At 34.4% G+C, this 16,187-nt stretch overlaps 1 protein-coding gene across 1 annotated transcript in view; it reads right to left on the bottom strand.

Annotated features, from left to right (window-relative positions):
• LOC306883409 (coagulation factor VIII-like) overlaps positions 1 to 16,187 on the bottom strand; it is a 42,088-nt gene that overhangs the window by 12,451 nt on the left and 13,450 nt on the right. Inside the window, exons 16-22 of the mRNA XM_079438642.1 lie at positions 15,444 to 15,672; positions 14,749 to 14,931; positions 14,120 to 14,236; positions 13,919 to 13,990; positions 13,512 to 13,597; positions 12,749 to 12,910; positions 11,684 to 11,828 (exon numbers count right to left, since the gene is read on the bottom strand). Coding sequence (XP_079294768.1) covers positions 11,684 to 11,828; positions 12,749 to 12,910; positions 13,512 to 13,597; positions 13,919 to 13,990; positions 14,120 to 14,236; positions 14,749 to 14,931; positions 15,444 to 15,672 — 994 coding nt within the window. The remainder of the gene's footprint in view (positions 1 to 11,683; positions 11,829 to 12,748; positions 12,911 to 13,511; positions 13,598 to 13,918; positions 13,991 to 14,119; positions 14,237 to 14,748; positions 14,932 to 15,443; positions 15,673 to 16,187) is intronic.

Here is a 16,187-nt window from a genome sequence, read left to right on the forward strand (position 1 = left end):
CGGAAATCACACCAAACATTTTTTATCATGATGCCAAAATACTGAAGATGCTAAATTGCGGACGGATTTAGGATATCTTGAACGATGATTTAATGGCAATTTATTAAAGTTACAGTAAAAAAGATAATTTTTTTTTTTTTTTATCTTTTAAGAGCAGCTTCCAAACACTTCATAAAAAATTACATACACAGAACAATACAGTCTGAGGATATGTGATTAATTTCATGAATTTACAATACACTATGCTTAGGAGAAAATTTAAAAACTATCAGAGAGCTCTTAGACTGCTGAGTGAGAGCTCCCTGCCAGCCTGCAGCTGAGTGAGGGGTGGGGGTGGGGGTGGGGTGTGAGTGACTGTGTGAGTGACTGTGTGGATTGAGGAGCTGGGTGAGAGAGAGAAAGAGAGAGAGGGTCTGTTTTTTAAAATCTTTAAAAAATGCTTATAAATCATTAAATAAGGTCTCAATTCTTAACATTAGGAAATGCATTAATTAACGTGAACTAACAATGAAAAATATATTTTTACAGCATGTTAATTCTTCCATGATAGTATGAACTAACAAAGAACAATTTTTTTAAAGCATTTATTAATCTTTTTAATGTTAGAAAAATAGTCATGTTCAAAAGATAAACTTTAAAATGTAATAATATATTAACACATTTTGGAATTAATATTGATCAACATTAAATGGTATATAATTATTAATGTTTATATATATATAATGATAGCTACAGACACCAAACTCGGTACATAAATTGTTCTTATTAATCCGGACAACTTTCTAATTTACAGTCATTAGCTACGACCAACAGGAAGTCGGCTATATTTATTTTAATGTGGGTTTTGTTTTTAAACAGGCTGTAAACAAATTCATACTCCTCCAAACAGAAACACGTAAATCACACCAAACATATTTTCTTATGATGCCAAAATACTGAAGATGCTAAATTGCGGACGGATTTAGGATATCTTGAACGATGATTTAATGGCAATTTATTAAAGTTACAGTAAAAAAGAGAAAACTTTTCTTTTTTTTTTTCTTTTAAGAGCAGCTTCCAAACACTTCATAAAAAATTACATACACAGAACAATACAGTCTGAGGATATGTGATTAATTTCATGAATTTACAATACACTATGCGGAGGAGAAAATGTAAAAACTATCAGAGTTCTCCTGTCTCTGTGCTTCTAATGTTTGCGGTAGGTGACTGGGTGGGTGACTGACTGTGTGAGTTCAGTGAGTGTGGAGGGGGAGAGAAAGAGAGAGAGAGAAAGAGAGAGAGAGAGAGAGAGAGAGAGAGAGAGAGAGGGTCTGTTTAAACTTCTCAATAAAATCCTTAAAAAATGCTTATAAAGCATTAAAGGTTTTGATAACACTTTATAATTAAGTCTCATTTGTTAACAGTAGTGAATGCATTAATTAACATGAACTAACAATGAAAAATATATTTTTTACAGCATGTTAATTCTTCATTGATAGTATGAACTTACAATGAACTAACAATGAACAAAATATTTTTTATATTAGAAAAATAGTCATGTTCAAAAGATAAAACTTTAAAATGTAATAATATATTAACACATTTTGGAATTGATTTTGATCAACATTAAATGGTATATATTTATTAATGATGTAAATTAACAACAGTTAAATAATGTTGTTTTTTAACATTGGTTAATTCACAAATAACATTAAATATTAACAATATATTTTTTACTTTATTAATTTGTGTTAGAAAAAATTATTCATGTTAGTTAATGGAAAAATAAATCATTAAAAAATGCTTATAAATCATTAAAAGCTTTGGTAACTATAATAATTTCTCATTTGTTAGCATTAGTAAATGCATTAACTAACATCAACTACCAATGAAAAATATATTTTCACAGAATTTAAAGTTTTATATGTTCTGTGTGTGTGTGTGTTTCACAGAGTTGATGGTTTGGATTAACCCTTTAATTGCCGTATCCCTTAAAACCAAACTGCCAGAGGGTTACTGTGATGCTTGTGCTCGCTGGGCACCGTTTTATCGATGCCACCGGGGTGGCGTATGCTGACGGCTTGGGCCCGTCATCGCTGCTCGCAGCTATATTTATTATTTTTTTTATTTTTTATTTCGACTATCCGGGCACTTTTGGGGGCCTTAACGTGCCCGAAAACTCTTGAAAATTGGCACGCACATTGGAACCTGCGGCCATTAGGACGCCGCTGAGGCTGGGACCCGGGCGTGGCACAGGGGCTCTACGGCGCCCCCTGGAAAATTGTCAGAAAACTTGATGTATAGCTCACACATACTTGCACGTATTCATATGAAACTCGGTACACATATAGAACTCATTGAGCTGAACAACTTCCGTGCAGCATGTCTTAGGCTCCGCCCAACAGGAAGTCGGCTATTCAGGGCTGTTTAAAAAGCGCATGCTCTGGAATTTGATATACTCCTCTGAGGATTTCCATACGATTGCCACCAAACTCGGTGAACATGATCTCAAGACATTGGGGACACTAAATTGCGAAGATATTTTTGATATGTCGAACGGTTTGCCCGTGGCGAGGCGATGAAGTTATGGCGAAAAATGAGACCCAGGAAATGCCTAATAACGTCCACATACATTGTATGATGTAGATCAAACTTCACCAAAGCCACCAACTGGCTGCAGGAAGTGTGTCGTTTTCAAAATGCTTTGAATTCAGCATCTTACTTTTACTCGATTTGCTTCAAACTTCACCAGAATAATGTCAAAACACGGCCGATGTAAAACTGTGAAGGGAAGATTGATATCTAAAATTATGTTGCCATGGCAACGTGTCAAAGTTGAAAATTCGTTTCTGGTGATTTTGAGGCAGATAACATGTTTAGAATGTCATGAAACTCAACACACATATGAGTATTAATGATAGTTAGACACTGGAAAAAGCTCATAAACGGGCGTGGAAGAGACACTCTATAGCGCCACCTTTTGTCAAAAATGAGGGGGTTAGTTTTAGCTACAGACCCCAAACTCGGTACATAAATTGTTCTAATTAATCCGGACAACTTTCTAATTTACAGTCATTAGCTACGACCAACAGGAAGTCGGCTATATTTATTTTAATGTGGGTTTTTTTTAAAAACGGGCTGTAAACAAATTAATACTCCTCCAAGCAGAAACACGGAAATCACACCAAACATTTTTTATCATGATGCCAAAATACTGAAGATGCTAAATTGCGGACGTATTTAGGATATCTTGAACGATGATTTAATGGCAATTTATTAAAGTTACAGTAAAAAAGATAATTTTTTTTTTTTTTTATCTTTTAAGAGAAGCTTCCAAACACTTCATAAAAAATTACATACACAGAACAATACAGTCTGAGAATATGTGATTAATTTCATGAATTTACAATACACTATGCGGAGGAGAAAATTTAAAAACTATCAGAGCTGCTTTTGAGTGAGAGCTCCCTGCCAGCCTGCCTCTGAGTGAGAGCTCCCTGTCACTGCTGCTGAGTGAGGGGTGGGGGTGGGCTGTGAGTGACTGTGTGAGTGACTGTGTGGATTGAGTGTGGATTGAGGCAGTGGGTGAGAGAGAGAAAGAGAGAGAGGGTCTGTTTTTTAAAATCTTAAAAAAATGCTTATAAATCATTAAAGATTTTGATAACACTTTATAATAAGGTCTCATTTCTTAACATTAGGAAATGCATTAATTAACGTGAACTAACAATGAAAAATATATTTTTACAGCATGTTAATTCTTCCATGATAGTATGAAATAACAAAGAGCAATTTTTTTTAAAGCATTTATTAATCTTTTTAATGTTAGAAAAATAGTCATGTTCAAAAGATAAACTTTAAAATTTAATAATATATTAACACATTTTGGAATTAATATTGATCAACATTAAATGGTATATAATTATTCATTTGTATATATATATATATATATGATAGCTACAGACACCAAACTCGGTATATAAATTGTTCTTATTAATCCGGACAACTTTCTAATTTACAGTCATTAGCTACGACCAACAGGAAGTCGGCTATATTTATTTTAATGTGTGTTTTTTTTTTTTAAACGGGCTGTAAACAAATTCATACTCCTCCAATCAGAAACACGGAAATCACACCAAACATTTTTTGTCATGATGCCAAAATACTGATGATGCTAAATTGCGGACGGATTTAGGATATCTTGAACGATGATTTAATGGCAATTTATTAAAATTACAGTAAAAAAGAACACTTTTTTTTTTTATCTTTTAAGAGCAGCTTCCAAACACTTCATAAAAAATTACATACACAGAACAAGACAGTCTGAGGATATGTGATTATTTCATGAATTTACAATACACTATGGCGAAAAGAAAATTTTCAAACTTATCAGAGTTCTCCTGTCTCTGTGCTTCTAATGTGTGCGGTGGGTGACTGGGTGGGTGACTGACTGTGTGAGTTCAGTGAGTGTGGAGGGGGAGGGGGAGAGAAAGAGAGAGAGAGAGAGGGTCTGTTTAAACTTCTCAATAAAATCCTTAAAAAATGCTTATAAAGCATTAAAGGTTTTGATAACACTTTATAATAAGGTCTCATTTCTTAACATTAGGAAATGCATTAATTAACGTGAACTAACAATGAAAAATATATTTTTACAGCATGTTAATTCTTCCAGGATAGTATGAACTAACAAAGAACAATTTTTTTTTAAAGCATTTATTAATCTTTTTAATGTTAGAAAAATAGTCATGTTCAAAAGATAAACTTTAAAATTTAATAATATATTAACACATTTTGGAATTAATATTGAACAACATTAAATGGTATATAATTATTAATGTTTATATATATATATATATAATGATAGCTACAGACACCAAACTCGGTACATAAATTGTTCTTATTAATCCGGACAACTTTCTAATTTACAGTCATTAGCTACGACCAACAGGAAGTCGGCTATATTTATTTTAATGTGGGTTTTTTTTAAACAGGCTGTAAACAAATTCATACTCCTTCAAGCAGAAACACAGAAATCACACCAAACATTTTTTCTCATGATGCCAAAATACTGAAGATGCTAAATTGTGGACGGATTTAGGATATCTTGAACGGTGATTTAATGGCAATTTATTAAAGTTACAGAAAAAAGAGAACTTTTTTTTTTTTATCTTTTAAGAGCAGCTTCCAAACACTTCATAAAAAATTACATACACAGAACAATACAGTCTGAGGATATGTGATTAATTTCATGAATTTACAATACACTATGGAGAGGAGAAAATTTAAAACTTATCAGAGTTCTCCTGTCACTGCTTCTAATGTGTGCGGTGGGTGACTGGGTGGGTGACTGACTGTGTGAGTTCAGTGAGTGTGGAGGGAGAGAGAGAGAGAGAGAGAGAGAGAGAGAGAGAGAGAGAGAGAGAGAGAGAGAGAGAGAGAGAGAGGGTCTGTTTAAACTTCTCAATAAAATCCTTAAAAAATGCTTATAAAGCATTAAAGGTTTTGATAACACTTTATAATTAAGTCTCATTTGTTAACAGTAGGGAATGCATTAATTAACATGAACTAACAATGAAAAATATATATTTTACAGCATGTTAATTCTTCATTGATAGTATGAACTTACAACGAACTAACAATGAACAAAATATTTTTAATATTAGAAAAATAGTCATGTTCAAAAGATAAAACTTTAAAATGTAATAATATATTAACACATTTTGGAATTGATTTTGATCAACATTAAATGGTATATATTTATTAATGATGTAAATTAACAACAGTTAAATAATGTTGTTTTTTAACATTGGTTAATTCACAAATAACATTAAATATTAACAATATATTTTTTACTTTATTCATTTGTGTTAGAAAAAAATATTCATGTTAGTTAATGGAAAAATAAATCATTAAAACCTTTGGTAACTATAATAATTTCTCATTTGTTAGCATTAGTAAATGCATTAACTAACATCAACTACCAATGAAAAATATATTTTCACAGAATTTAAAGTTTTATATGTTGTTCTGTGTGTGTGTGTGTTTCACAGAGTTGATGGTTTGGATTAACCCTTTAATTGCCGTATCCCTTAAAACCAAACTGCCAGAGGGTTACTGTAATGCTTGTGCTCGCTGGGCACCGTTTTATCGATGCCACCGGGGTGGCGTATGCTGACGGCTTGGGCCCGTCATCGCTGCTCGCAGCTATATTTTTTTTTATTTTTTTTTTTTATTTCAATCATCCGGGCACTTTTGGGGGCCTTAACGTGCCCGAAAACTCTCGAAAATTGGCACGCACATTGGAACCTGCGGCCATTAGGACGCCGCTGAGGCTGGGACCCGGGCGTGGCACAGGGGCTCTACGGCGCCCCCTGGAAAATTGTCAGAAAACACGATGTATAGCTCACACATACTTGCACGTATTCATATGAAACTCGGTACACATATAGAACTCATTGAGCCGAACAACTTCCGCACAGCATGTCTTAGGCTCCGCCCAACAGGAAGTCGGCTATTCAGGGCTGTTTAAAAAGCGCATGCTCTGGAATTTGATATACTCCTCTGAGGATTTCCATACGATTGCCACCAAACTCGGTGAACATGATCTCAAGACATTGGGGACGCTAAATTGCGAAGATATTTTTGATATGTCGAACGGTTTGCCCGTGGCGAGGCGATGAAGTTATGGCGAAAAATGAGACCCAGGAAATGCCTAATAACGTCCACATACATTGTATGATGTAGATCAAACTCCAGTGGTTTGTTCGTTGTATGATGCCGATCGGATAGATGTGACTATTATGACTGAAAGTTATAGCGCCACCAACTGGCTGCAGGAAGTGTGTCGTTTTCAAAATGCTTTGAATTCAGCATCTTCTTTTTACTCGATTTGCTTCAAACTTCACCAGAATAATGTCAAAACACGGCCGATGTAAAACTGTGAAGGGAATATTGATATCTAAAATTATGTTGCCATGGCAACGTGTCAAAGTTGAAAATTCGTTTCTGGTGATTTTGAGGCAGATAACATGTTTAGAATGTCATGAAACTCAACACACATATGAGTATTAATGATAGTTAGACACTGGAAAAAGCTCATAAACGGGCGTGGAAGAGACACTCTATAGCGCCACCTTTTGTCAAAAATGAGGGGGTTAGTTTTAGCTACAGACCCCAAACTCGGTACATAAATTGTTCTAATTAATCCGGACAACTTTCTAATTTACAGTCATTAGCTACGACCAACAGGAAGTCGGCTATATTTATTTTAATGTGGGTTTTTTTTTAAAAACGGGCTGTAAACAAATTAATACTCCTCCAAACAGAAACACGGAAATCACACCAAACATTTTTTATCATGATGCCAAAATACTGAAGATGCTAAATTGCGGACGGATTTAGGATATCTTGAACGATGATTTAATGGCAATTTATTAAAGTTACAGTAAAAAAGATAATTTTTTTTTTTTTTTATCTTTTAAGAGAAGCTTCCAAACACTTCATAAAAAATTACATACACAGAACCATACAGTCTGAGGATATGTGATTAATTTCATGAATTTACAATACACTATGCTTAGGAGAAAATTTAAAAACTATCAGAAAGCTGTTAGACTGCTGAGTGAGAGCTCCCTGCCAGCCTGCAGCTGAGTGAGGGGTGGGGTGTGAGTGACTGTGTGAGTGACTGTGTGGATTGAGGAGCTGGGTGAGAGAGAGAAAGAGAGAGAGAGGGTCTGTTTTTTAAAATCTTTAAAAAATGCTTATAAATCATTAAATAAGGTCTCAATTCTTAACATTAGGAAATGCATTAATTAACGTGAACTAACAATGAAAAATATATTTTTACAGCATGTTAATTCTTCCATGATAGTATGAACTAACAAAGAACAATTTTTTTAAAGCATTTATTAATCTTTTTAATGTTAGAAAAATAGTCATGTTCAAAAGATAAACTTTAAAATGTAATAATATATTAACACATTTTGGAATTAATATTGATCAACATTAAATGGTATATAATTATTAATGTTTATATATATATAATGATAGCTACAGACACCAAACTCAGTACATAAATTGTTCTTATTAATCCGGACAACTTTCTAATTTACAGTCATTAGCTACGACCAACAGGAAGTCGGCTATATTTATTTTAATGTGGGTTTTGTTTTTAAACAGGCTGTAAACAAATTCATACTCCTCCAAACAGAAACACGTAAATCACACCAAACATTTTTTCTTATGATGCCAAAATACTGAAGATGCTAAATTGCGGACGGATTTAGGATATCTTGAACGATGATTTAATGGCAATTTATTAAAGTTACAGTAAAAAAGAGAAAACTTTTCTTTTTTTTTTTTCTTTTAAGAGCAGCTTCCAAACACTTCATAAAAAATTACATACACAGAACTATACAGTCTGAGGATATGTGATTAGTTTCATGAATTTACAATACACTATGCGGAGGAGAAAATTTAAAAACTATCAGAGTTCTCCTGTCTCTGTGCTTCTAATGTTTGCGGTAGGTGACTGGGTGGGTGACTGACTGTGTGAGTTCAGTGAGTGTGGAGGGGGAGAGAGAGAGAGAGAGAGAGAGAGAGATAGAGAGAGAGAGAGAGAGAGTGAGTCTGTTTAAACATCTCAATAAAATCCTTAAAAAATGCTTATAAAGCATTAAAGGTTTTGATAACACTTTATAATTAAGTCTCATTTGTTAACAGTAGTGAATGCATTAATTAACATGAACTAACAATGAAAAATATATTTTTTACAGCATGTAAATTCTTCATTGATAGTATGAACTTACAATGAACTAACAATGAACAAAATATTTTTTATATTAGAAAAATAGTCATGTTCAAAAGATAAAACTTTAAAATGTAATAATATATTAACACATTTTGGAATTGATTTTGATCAACATTAAATGGTATATATTTATTAATGATGTAAATTAACAACAGTTAAATAATGTTGTTTTTTAACATTGGTTAATTCACAAATAACATTAAATATTAACAATATATTTTTTACTTTATTAATTTGTGTTAGAAAAAATTATTCATGTTAGTTAATGGAAAAATAAATCATTAAAAAATGCTTATAAATCATTAAAAGCTTTGGTAACTATAATAATTTCTCATTTGTTAGCATTAGTAAATGCATTAACTAACATAAACTACCAATGAAAAATATATTTTCACAGAATTTAAAGTTTTATATGTTCTGTGTGTGTGTGTTTCACAGAATTGATGGTTTGGATTAACCCTTTAATTGCCGTATCCCTTAAAACCAAACTGCCAGAGGGTTACTGTGATGCTTGTGCTCGCTGGGCACCGTTTTATCGATGCCACCGGGGTGGCGTATGCTGACGGCTTGGGCCCGTCATCGCTGCTCGCAGCTATATTTTAGTCTTGCTTCACTGCTGGTTTTGTTTTCTTCTTAATTGGCCAGGATGATGGTGAAAGATAAGCGAGCTTCCGACTGTGTGACATCTCTCTAAAAAAACTACCCCACATGTAAAAAAAAGATGACGAACAACAGTAAAAGACGGTAATTGTATATTAACGTCTTTTACTGTTGTTCGTCATCTTTTTTGAGCTCAGCTAATGTGCGACTTTAGCATCACGTGACCCCCCCCCCCCCCCATTTTTCCATTTTTATTTAAATTTTCATTAAAGCTTTAGTAATTTTGTCATTTTTATTTATTTTTCTTAAAATATATTATCACCAAAAAAGTGTGAAGCTTAAACATGTACTCTCCAGAATCAGTGGTTTAGATTTTTTCTGTACTATGTCTATACTATATACTATGTCAAAATATATATCCACATTTTTGTATATCAAAGCTAGATAGCATGCTACTCATTTCATGTGCAAGGAGGTTAGTACTAAATAATGGAGATGGTCCTCACTGCAGAACACAAGATCCAGGGGGTGTGGTTGGATCTAGATCCAACTCCTCCCACCTTGCATTTACCTAAACCTACCCGTTTCCACCCCCTGATCCCTAAACCCACCCATCCCCACCCCCTAAATGTGGATCCAACCCCGCCCCCTGGATCTTTGTTCTGCAGTGAGGGGCTACTGAAATAATGCATATAAGGACAAATGTAGTTCAGTTTTATTTTTTATTCTTCATCAAGTTGAAATAAATCAAAATGAGAAATACAGCCTTGCCAAACATTAAGAAAGATAAAATAAGTTATAATATTTGATAACACTTTAGTATAGGGAGCAATTCTCACTATTTCCTTATCAGCTTGACTATAATTAACATAATGGCTGTTTATTAGTACATACAAAGCACATCTTCTACATGACCGTATTCTACATCCCTAATCCTACCCAATACCTAAACTTAACACCTTACTAAGTATTAATAAGCAGCAAATTAGTAGTTTATTGAGACAAAATGGTTTGTTAATAGCGAGAATTGGACCTTAAAATACATTGTGACCAAATATTTTATATAAATCAGATGTAATAAGTTTTTTACATTTCATTTATCGTTTACACCAAATAACAAAAATGTTTTTCTTATGGTTTTAGTTTTAGTTAATTATAATAACTGGTTTGAAGAGCATATTATCCTGAAAAACATCGATACTGCAAGGGACTTGTTTTGGAGAAGTGTATCAGAATGTGCAGAAATGTGCATTATTCAGCTCTCTCAATTAAAAGAGACTTTTTGACTCAAACTTTTCTCAGATAATGAAGCTTTGGACATTGCAATTGATGTTTGAAGGGAGAAAGGGTGTTGAAAATCAAGAGTGTACACAAGGAATGCTGTAGTTAGAAAGCTTTGAAGCTTGAATGAACGTAGGAAGTTGATCTTTCTGATGCCGCAGCAGGATGACAGATGCTCATGAACTAACAAAAACATCCAGAGCTTTCAGATTTCCACTTTTAAATCGCTACATGAATGAATGACGCATATTATATAGTGCTTTATTGTGTATTGCTGTACACCCAAAGCGCTTTACAATCATGTGAGGGGGAGGGGGGTCTCTCCTCAACCACCACCAGTGTGCAGCATCCATTTGGATGATGCAACGGCAGCCACAGCACAACGACGCCAGTGCGCTCACCACACACCAGCTACAGGTGGAGAGGAGAGAAAGTCATAGAGCCAATCAAGTGGATGGGGATTATTAGGAGGCCATGATTGACAAGGGCCAGTAGAGGGCATTTGGCCAGCTTACACCCCTACTCTTTACGAGAAGTGCCATGGGATTTTTAATGACCACCGAGAGTCAGGACCTCGGTTTAACGTCTCAGCCGAACGACAGTGCTCTTTTTGACAGTATAGTGTTCCCGTCACTATACCGGGGCGTTAGGACCCACACAGACCACAGGGTGAGCACCCTCTGCTGGCCTCACTAACACCTCTTCCAACAGCAACTTAGTTTTCACCAGAGGTCTCCCATCCAGGTACTGATCAGACTCAACCCTGCTTAGCTTCATTGGGCAACCGGTCTTGGGCTGCAGGGTGATATGGCTGTGGCTATATTACATACTGATAAAAATGGCATAAAATATAAAAAATGGCATACAAAGGCAAAGAAGAAATGTGCTTTGCAAAGACCTTGTCATTTGAATAGTGTTGATGCAGTGTTAGGATTTCTTATCTTTAGTGTCTTTATCATTTCCTTCAGTTTTTCCTTAGAAAGTACTGTAATCAACGAGTGTATGTTAACTCACTATTAAGGTCACATCCTAGCAGCTCAATCCTCAGCGTGGGCTGCTTCTGAAAAGTCAGTGGGTGAATTCGGATGTAGCGACCCACAATGGGTGGAGAAAACAAGTTCTCCTTTATTCTGGAACCGTCCATGTTTCCATTGTAGGTCTGATAACAATTAAACAAGAAAACAGATGTGAATAATATGAAACCATGAAAGAGAAAAAAATAGTCACATTTGTTATTAGCACTTTTTAAAAGAGCAAATCAGTTTCACTGGAAAAATAATTTGTAGGAGTGAGTTTGATCATGTGTTTCTTAAGATTCTAAAATATTTTTTTGCAATCTTTGTTTAAGGGCAAAAGATTAATTGGTGGAGGGTTTGTAGCCAGCTAGAATATTTCTTTAAATAGCTCTAGAATTTGATTATTGCAAAAAAAAAAAAAAAAAAAAAAAAGGAAATATCTTGGAAATTTCTTGGAGATTGAATAAGAACCTGATATACCATGTTAACATATTTATGTATATCTTTATGTATATGAATGCCAGAAATGTTTTTACTAATTTAAAATGCAAAGACATTAAGCAATCTTAAATTATGTTTCATTTATAAGTAGGGATGATAGACATGATGAAATACATTACTTAATGCAATGATAGTACTACTTCTAATAATAAAATTATTATTAAAACATTATTTTCTAAAGGAATATTTACCAGAAAAAAATATCTACTAGAATTTTATTTAGCAGAAAAATGAAAACACATTTAAATCTTTTTTAAATAAAATCTATTAGAGATGCCTTTGATTATTAATATTTAATGAAACCATTAAAAGGAAATCCAGAAATTGGTAAGAAAATACTGAATTTGAGAAAAAAAAATATTTCCTAGGGCCTTAAACTGTAATTTGTTCATTTTTAAAATAAATTGCTGTTAAATTGTATTGTTAAATATACAGAGGTAAAACAGGGTGATGGAGGATATGGGATACATTATAAGAGAACTTCGGGGAGGAAATGCTACAAAAAGCACACGGGCCCCTTTAAATCAGTTAAGTTTAGAGAAGTTCAGATGTTGGTACTGACGTAAGATGACTTGGTACCGTTTCCTCGATAGGTAGTCCAGTTCTCCTGGTCGATGCTGTAACTGACGGTGTACAGGATAGTGAAATACTCGTTCAAACCCATCGAGGTCTTTGCACCCTGAGTCTGAATGCCATGAAGAAGCATGGGCCTCAACAGATCCACCTAACACAGCACATAGAGTAACAAAGAGAAAAGATATGGAAAGTTTTCTCATTCTGTTTTTTAACAATTAATTTATGCTTATTTACTAAAACAATTTAAAACAATGGAGTAGCAAGTTGCGCATTGTTAAAAATTACATTCCGCAACAAAAAAAATAATTAATTTTCAGTGCTAAGATTAAGATTTTATAAATGCCCAGAACTTTTCCAGGCCTTTCCTGGAAACCCACCATCATATGAACCCTGCTAAAAGTTAATTGTTTTATATCCTTCACCTTTTCTCTCTTTGTCTTGCTTCCAGGCACTATTGAAGCAAAGGTTAAATAAAATCTACTGCGAAAACCTATTTATAGTATTTAAAAGTATTTCCCAATTTGTCTTGCTGACAGTGAAAGTATAATTTATCATGACTTGCTGACTGTGGTGCAAAGAGTCACTATTGTTTGTGACACGTTGTGAGATATGAGCCACAAATAAATCATAATGTGTTATTTTTAACTTTAAATATGAGCCATCACGTTCCATGTAAGCATTTAACACAGTTCATTAAAAATGAGCCAAAGGACAGCATGTTACGTCTGCAAACAAAAGATTTATTTTACCTGGAGCCAGGAGTCTGTGCTGCTGCCCATCCAGGCATTAATAGAGCCAGATAACTGAAGTCTGGCTAAACTTGGCTTCCAGTCACCTGGAAGAGAAATAGGATTTCAACAATTCAATAAATGTGGAAATATTTTATTTAAAACACTAGATTTTGTGGCCAAAGTCAAAAGAGCCCTATGGATTTTCAATTGGATTTGCACCAGTTTTATCATTGCATTATTGTAGTTAACTAAATCTAAACCCATAATGTTTTTTTTAACACAAAATGACAAAACACAAAAAAAATAGATTTTTTTTTAAAGATTATTGAAATAGAAAATGAAAGTAAAAACAGAATATAAAAATAAAATCTAATTCAACATAACAAAACTATCAGTGATACTACAAAAATATCCCTGTCTCTTACCAGAGTGGTCAGAGGCTGTTATTTGTTTGTTGTCAATCCATCCCGACTGCATTCCCAGTGGCTGAATGCATCCTGTAAAACAAAATCAATCTGTTTCAGGCGCCCTCTAACTATTAGTTACTCAAAACATGACTGCAGAAACAGGATGCCAAGAAAGATCCGTGACAATCTGCCATGGAGGAAGAGAGTTAAAGCTCTTACGTGGGTTATAGACCAGCAGCTTGGCCCTCATGCCTGCCATCTGATGTTCTCCTATGGTGCACTCTATTAACCAGGTTCCTACGATAGCTGGCCTCATCTCCACTGTCCCAAAAACCCCTGCCAAATGAGACAGATTTATCGTTATGCACTATTGGCCAAAAGTTTGGAATAGCCTAATTACGATTTTTAAATGTTTTTGAAAGATTGTATGATGTTCCAGTTGAACAGTTTTGCTTAAAATGTAATTGTCTCCCCTTTTCACGTCTAATCACTATTAACAGTGTTTACTGGAATGTTTCTGAAGTAGGTAAATACAGTATTTGTATTGTTATCTGTCAAAATAATGGAAATCATTTTGAAATATTATCACTCAATATCATTTTTGATTAAGGCAACATATGTTACTTCTGTCAGGACCACTATTGTCAATATAACTTATGATTAGCATACATTTTAGGTTGGGGGAATGGTTCTGTTCAGGGCAAACACTCCCTGCCTATCCACGCAGCCTAGCATGGATAGGAGTAGAGAGAGCAGAATACCCCCCCCCCCATATATATATATATATATAAACCTAAAAGACAAGTAAGGTGCCGGGTGAAAGATTTGTGTATTTGTGTATAGTTTACCGGGATAGAGATTGAAAACTCCCATACGGTGTTCCAGATCTTTTCGGACTCCAAACGGCAGTCCGTGGAAGTGTACGGCGTGAAACTCGCCTTGACTCCCAACGTTGAGGAGGTGCCAGCGAGCCGTCCGGTACTGTTCAACTATCAGGCCAGGAAGCGTCTCTGACACATAGCCATTAATAGCTACAAGCATCAAGAAATACAACACAATGATTATGGCTATTATTACATTTCCTAATATGCCAAGGTCATAGGTTCTATTCCCTGGGAATGCGTGAACTAAAAAAAATTATACCTTTAATGCATTGTAAGTTGTTTTGGATAAAATCAGCAACCAAATGCATTAATCTAAATATGTGTTGCCCTGAATCAATGAATTTCCAAATAGTTTGTTTATATTTAGAAAAACTGGGTGTTTGGAACATTGGCAATTAGCTAGATTAGTTCAGCATGTTACATTATACGTCCTGTTTCTTGTACTAGGAGAAGTAATAGAAAAGTGTTTGTGTGTGTGATTTAACCACCAAATTACATAAGTAACACAATAAAAAGCACAAACACTTGTGCGTCTGTTTGGTGTTATAAGCTTTGTCATAGAAACAAATCTTTTTTTTGAGACAAAGAACATATACAGACCAGACTGGTTGTCTCATAAGAGATGAATGCAGTGTTAATCATGAATTCTGAACATGTACCCGCAAACTTGTTGCTCATCTCGAACCACGGGTCATCTACTTTGGCCTGGCAGGGAGGACTGCAAAACTTCCTGGTGTTGTAGTCGAGGTACCAGCTCTTTCTTTCATCAAAGGTGGTGAAGAGAAGGAAGAAATCTGTCACGTCGGGCTGAAGCAAGATGCGTGGACGAAGGGTACCAGGACGACATATCAGCAGTGGACCGATTAGACCAGAGTTGATGTCCTTCTCCTGTTGAATGCAGGAGGAATACAGAAGTTATTTAAGTTTACATTTAAATGTTTGGCAGACACAAAACGACTTGCAGTGCATTCAAGCTATACATTTTATCAGTTCATCCATACTATGGGAATTTTTTTGTTGAGTGTCATTTGAGCAGGCTTTTATGGTTCATAAAAAAAAAAATGTTGCATGGATAATCAAGTAAATCTAAATCCGGTAAGTGCTCATCTTGATAAAATGTTGAAAAATCCATTTATACTTAGGTTTAGTTTTTAAAAATGAGATTTTACAGCAAACAGACGCGTGAACTATGACCTGAAGGTGACTTGATGTTTTTACAATTATACTAAAGGCCTTTTATTTGATAAAAAAGTATAAACTATCAATCAGATGACAAAATGCATGTAGTAGATTGTGTGCAACAGGTTTTTCATCAAAGGTTTTATCATTTAGATGGTACAGGAGGCTTTACAGACAACATGAAAATGTAAAATTTTTGTGCTTCGACCTGATTTTGATTCACG

Source organism: Barbus barbus (assembly GCF_936440315.1).
Source record: "Barbus barbus genome assembly, chromosome: 17".
Classification (NCBI taxonomy): Eukaryota; Metazoa; Chordata; class Actinopteri; order Cypriniformes; family Cyprinidae; genus Barbus; species Barbus barbus.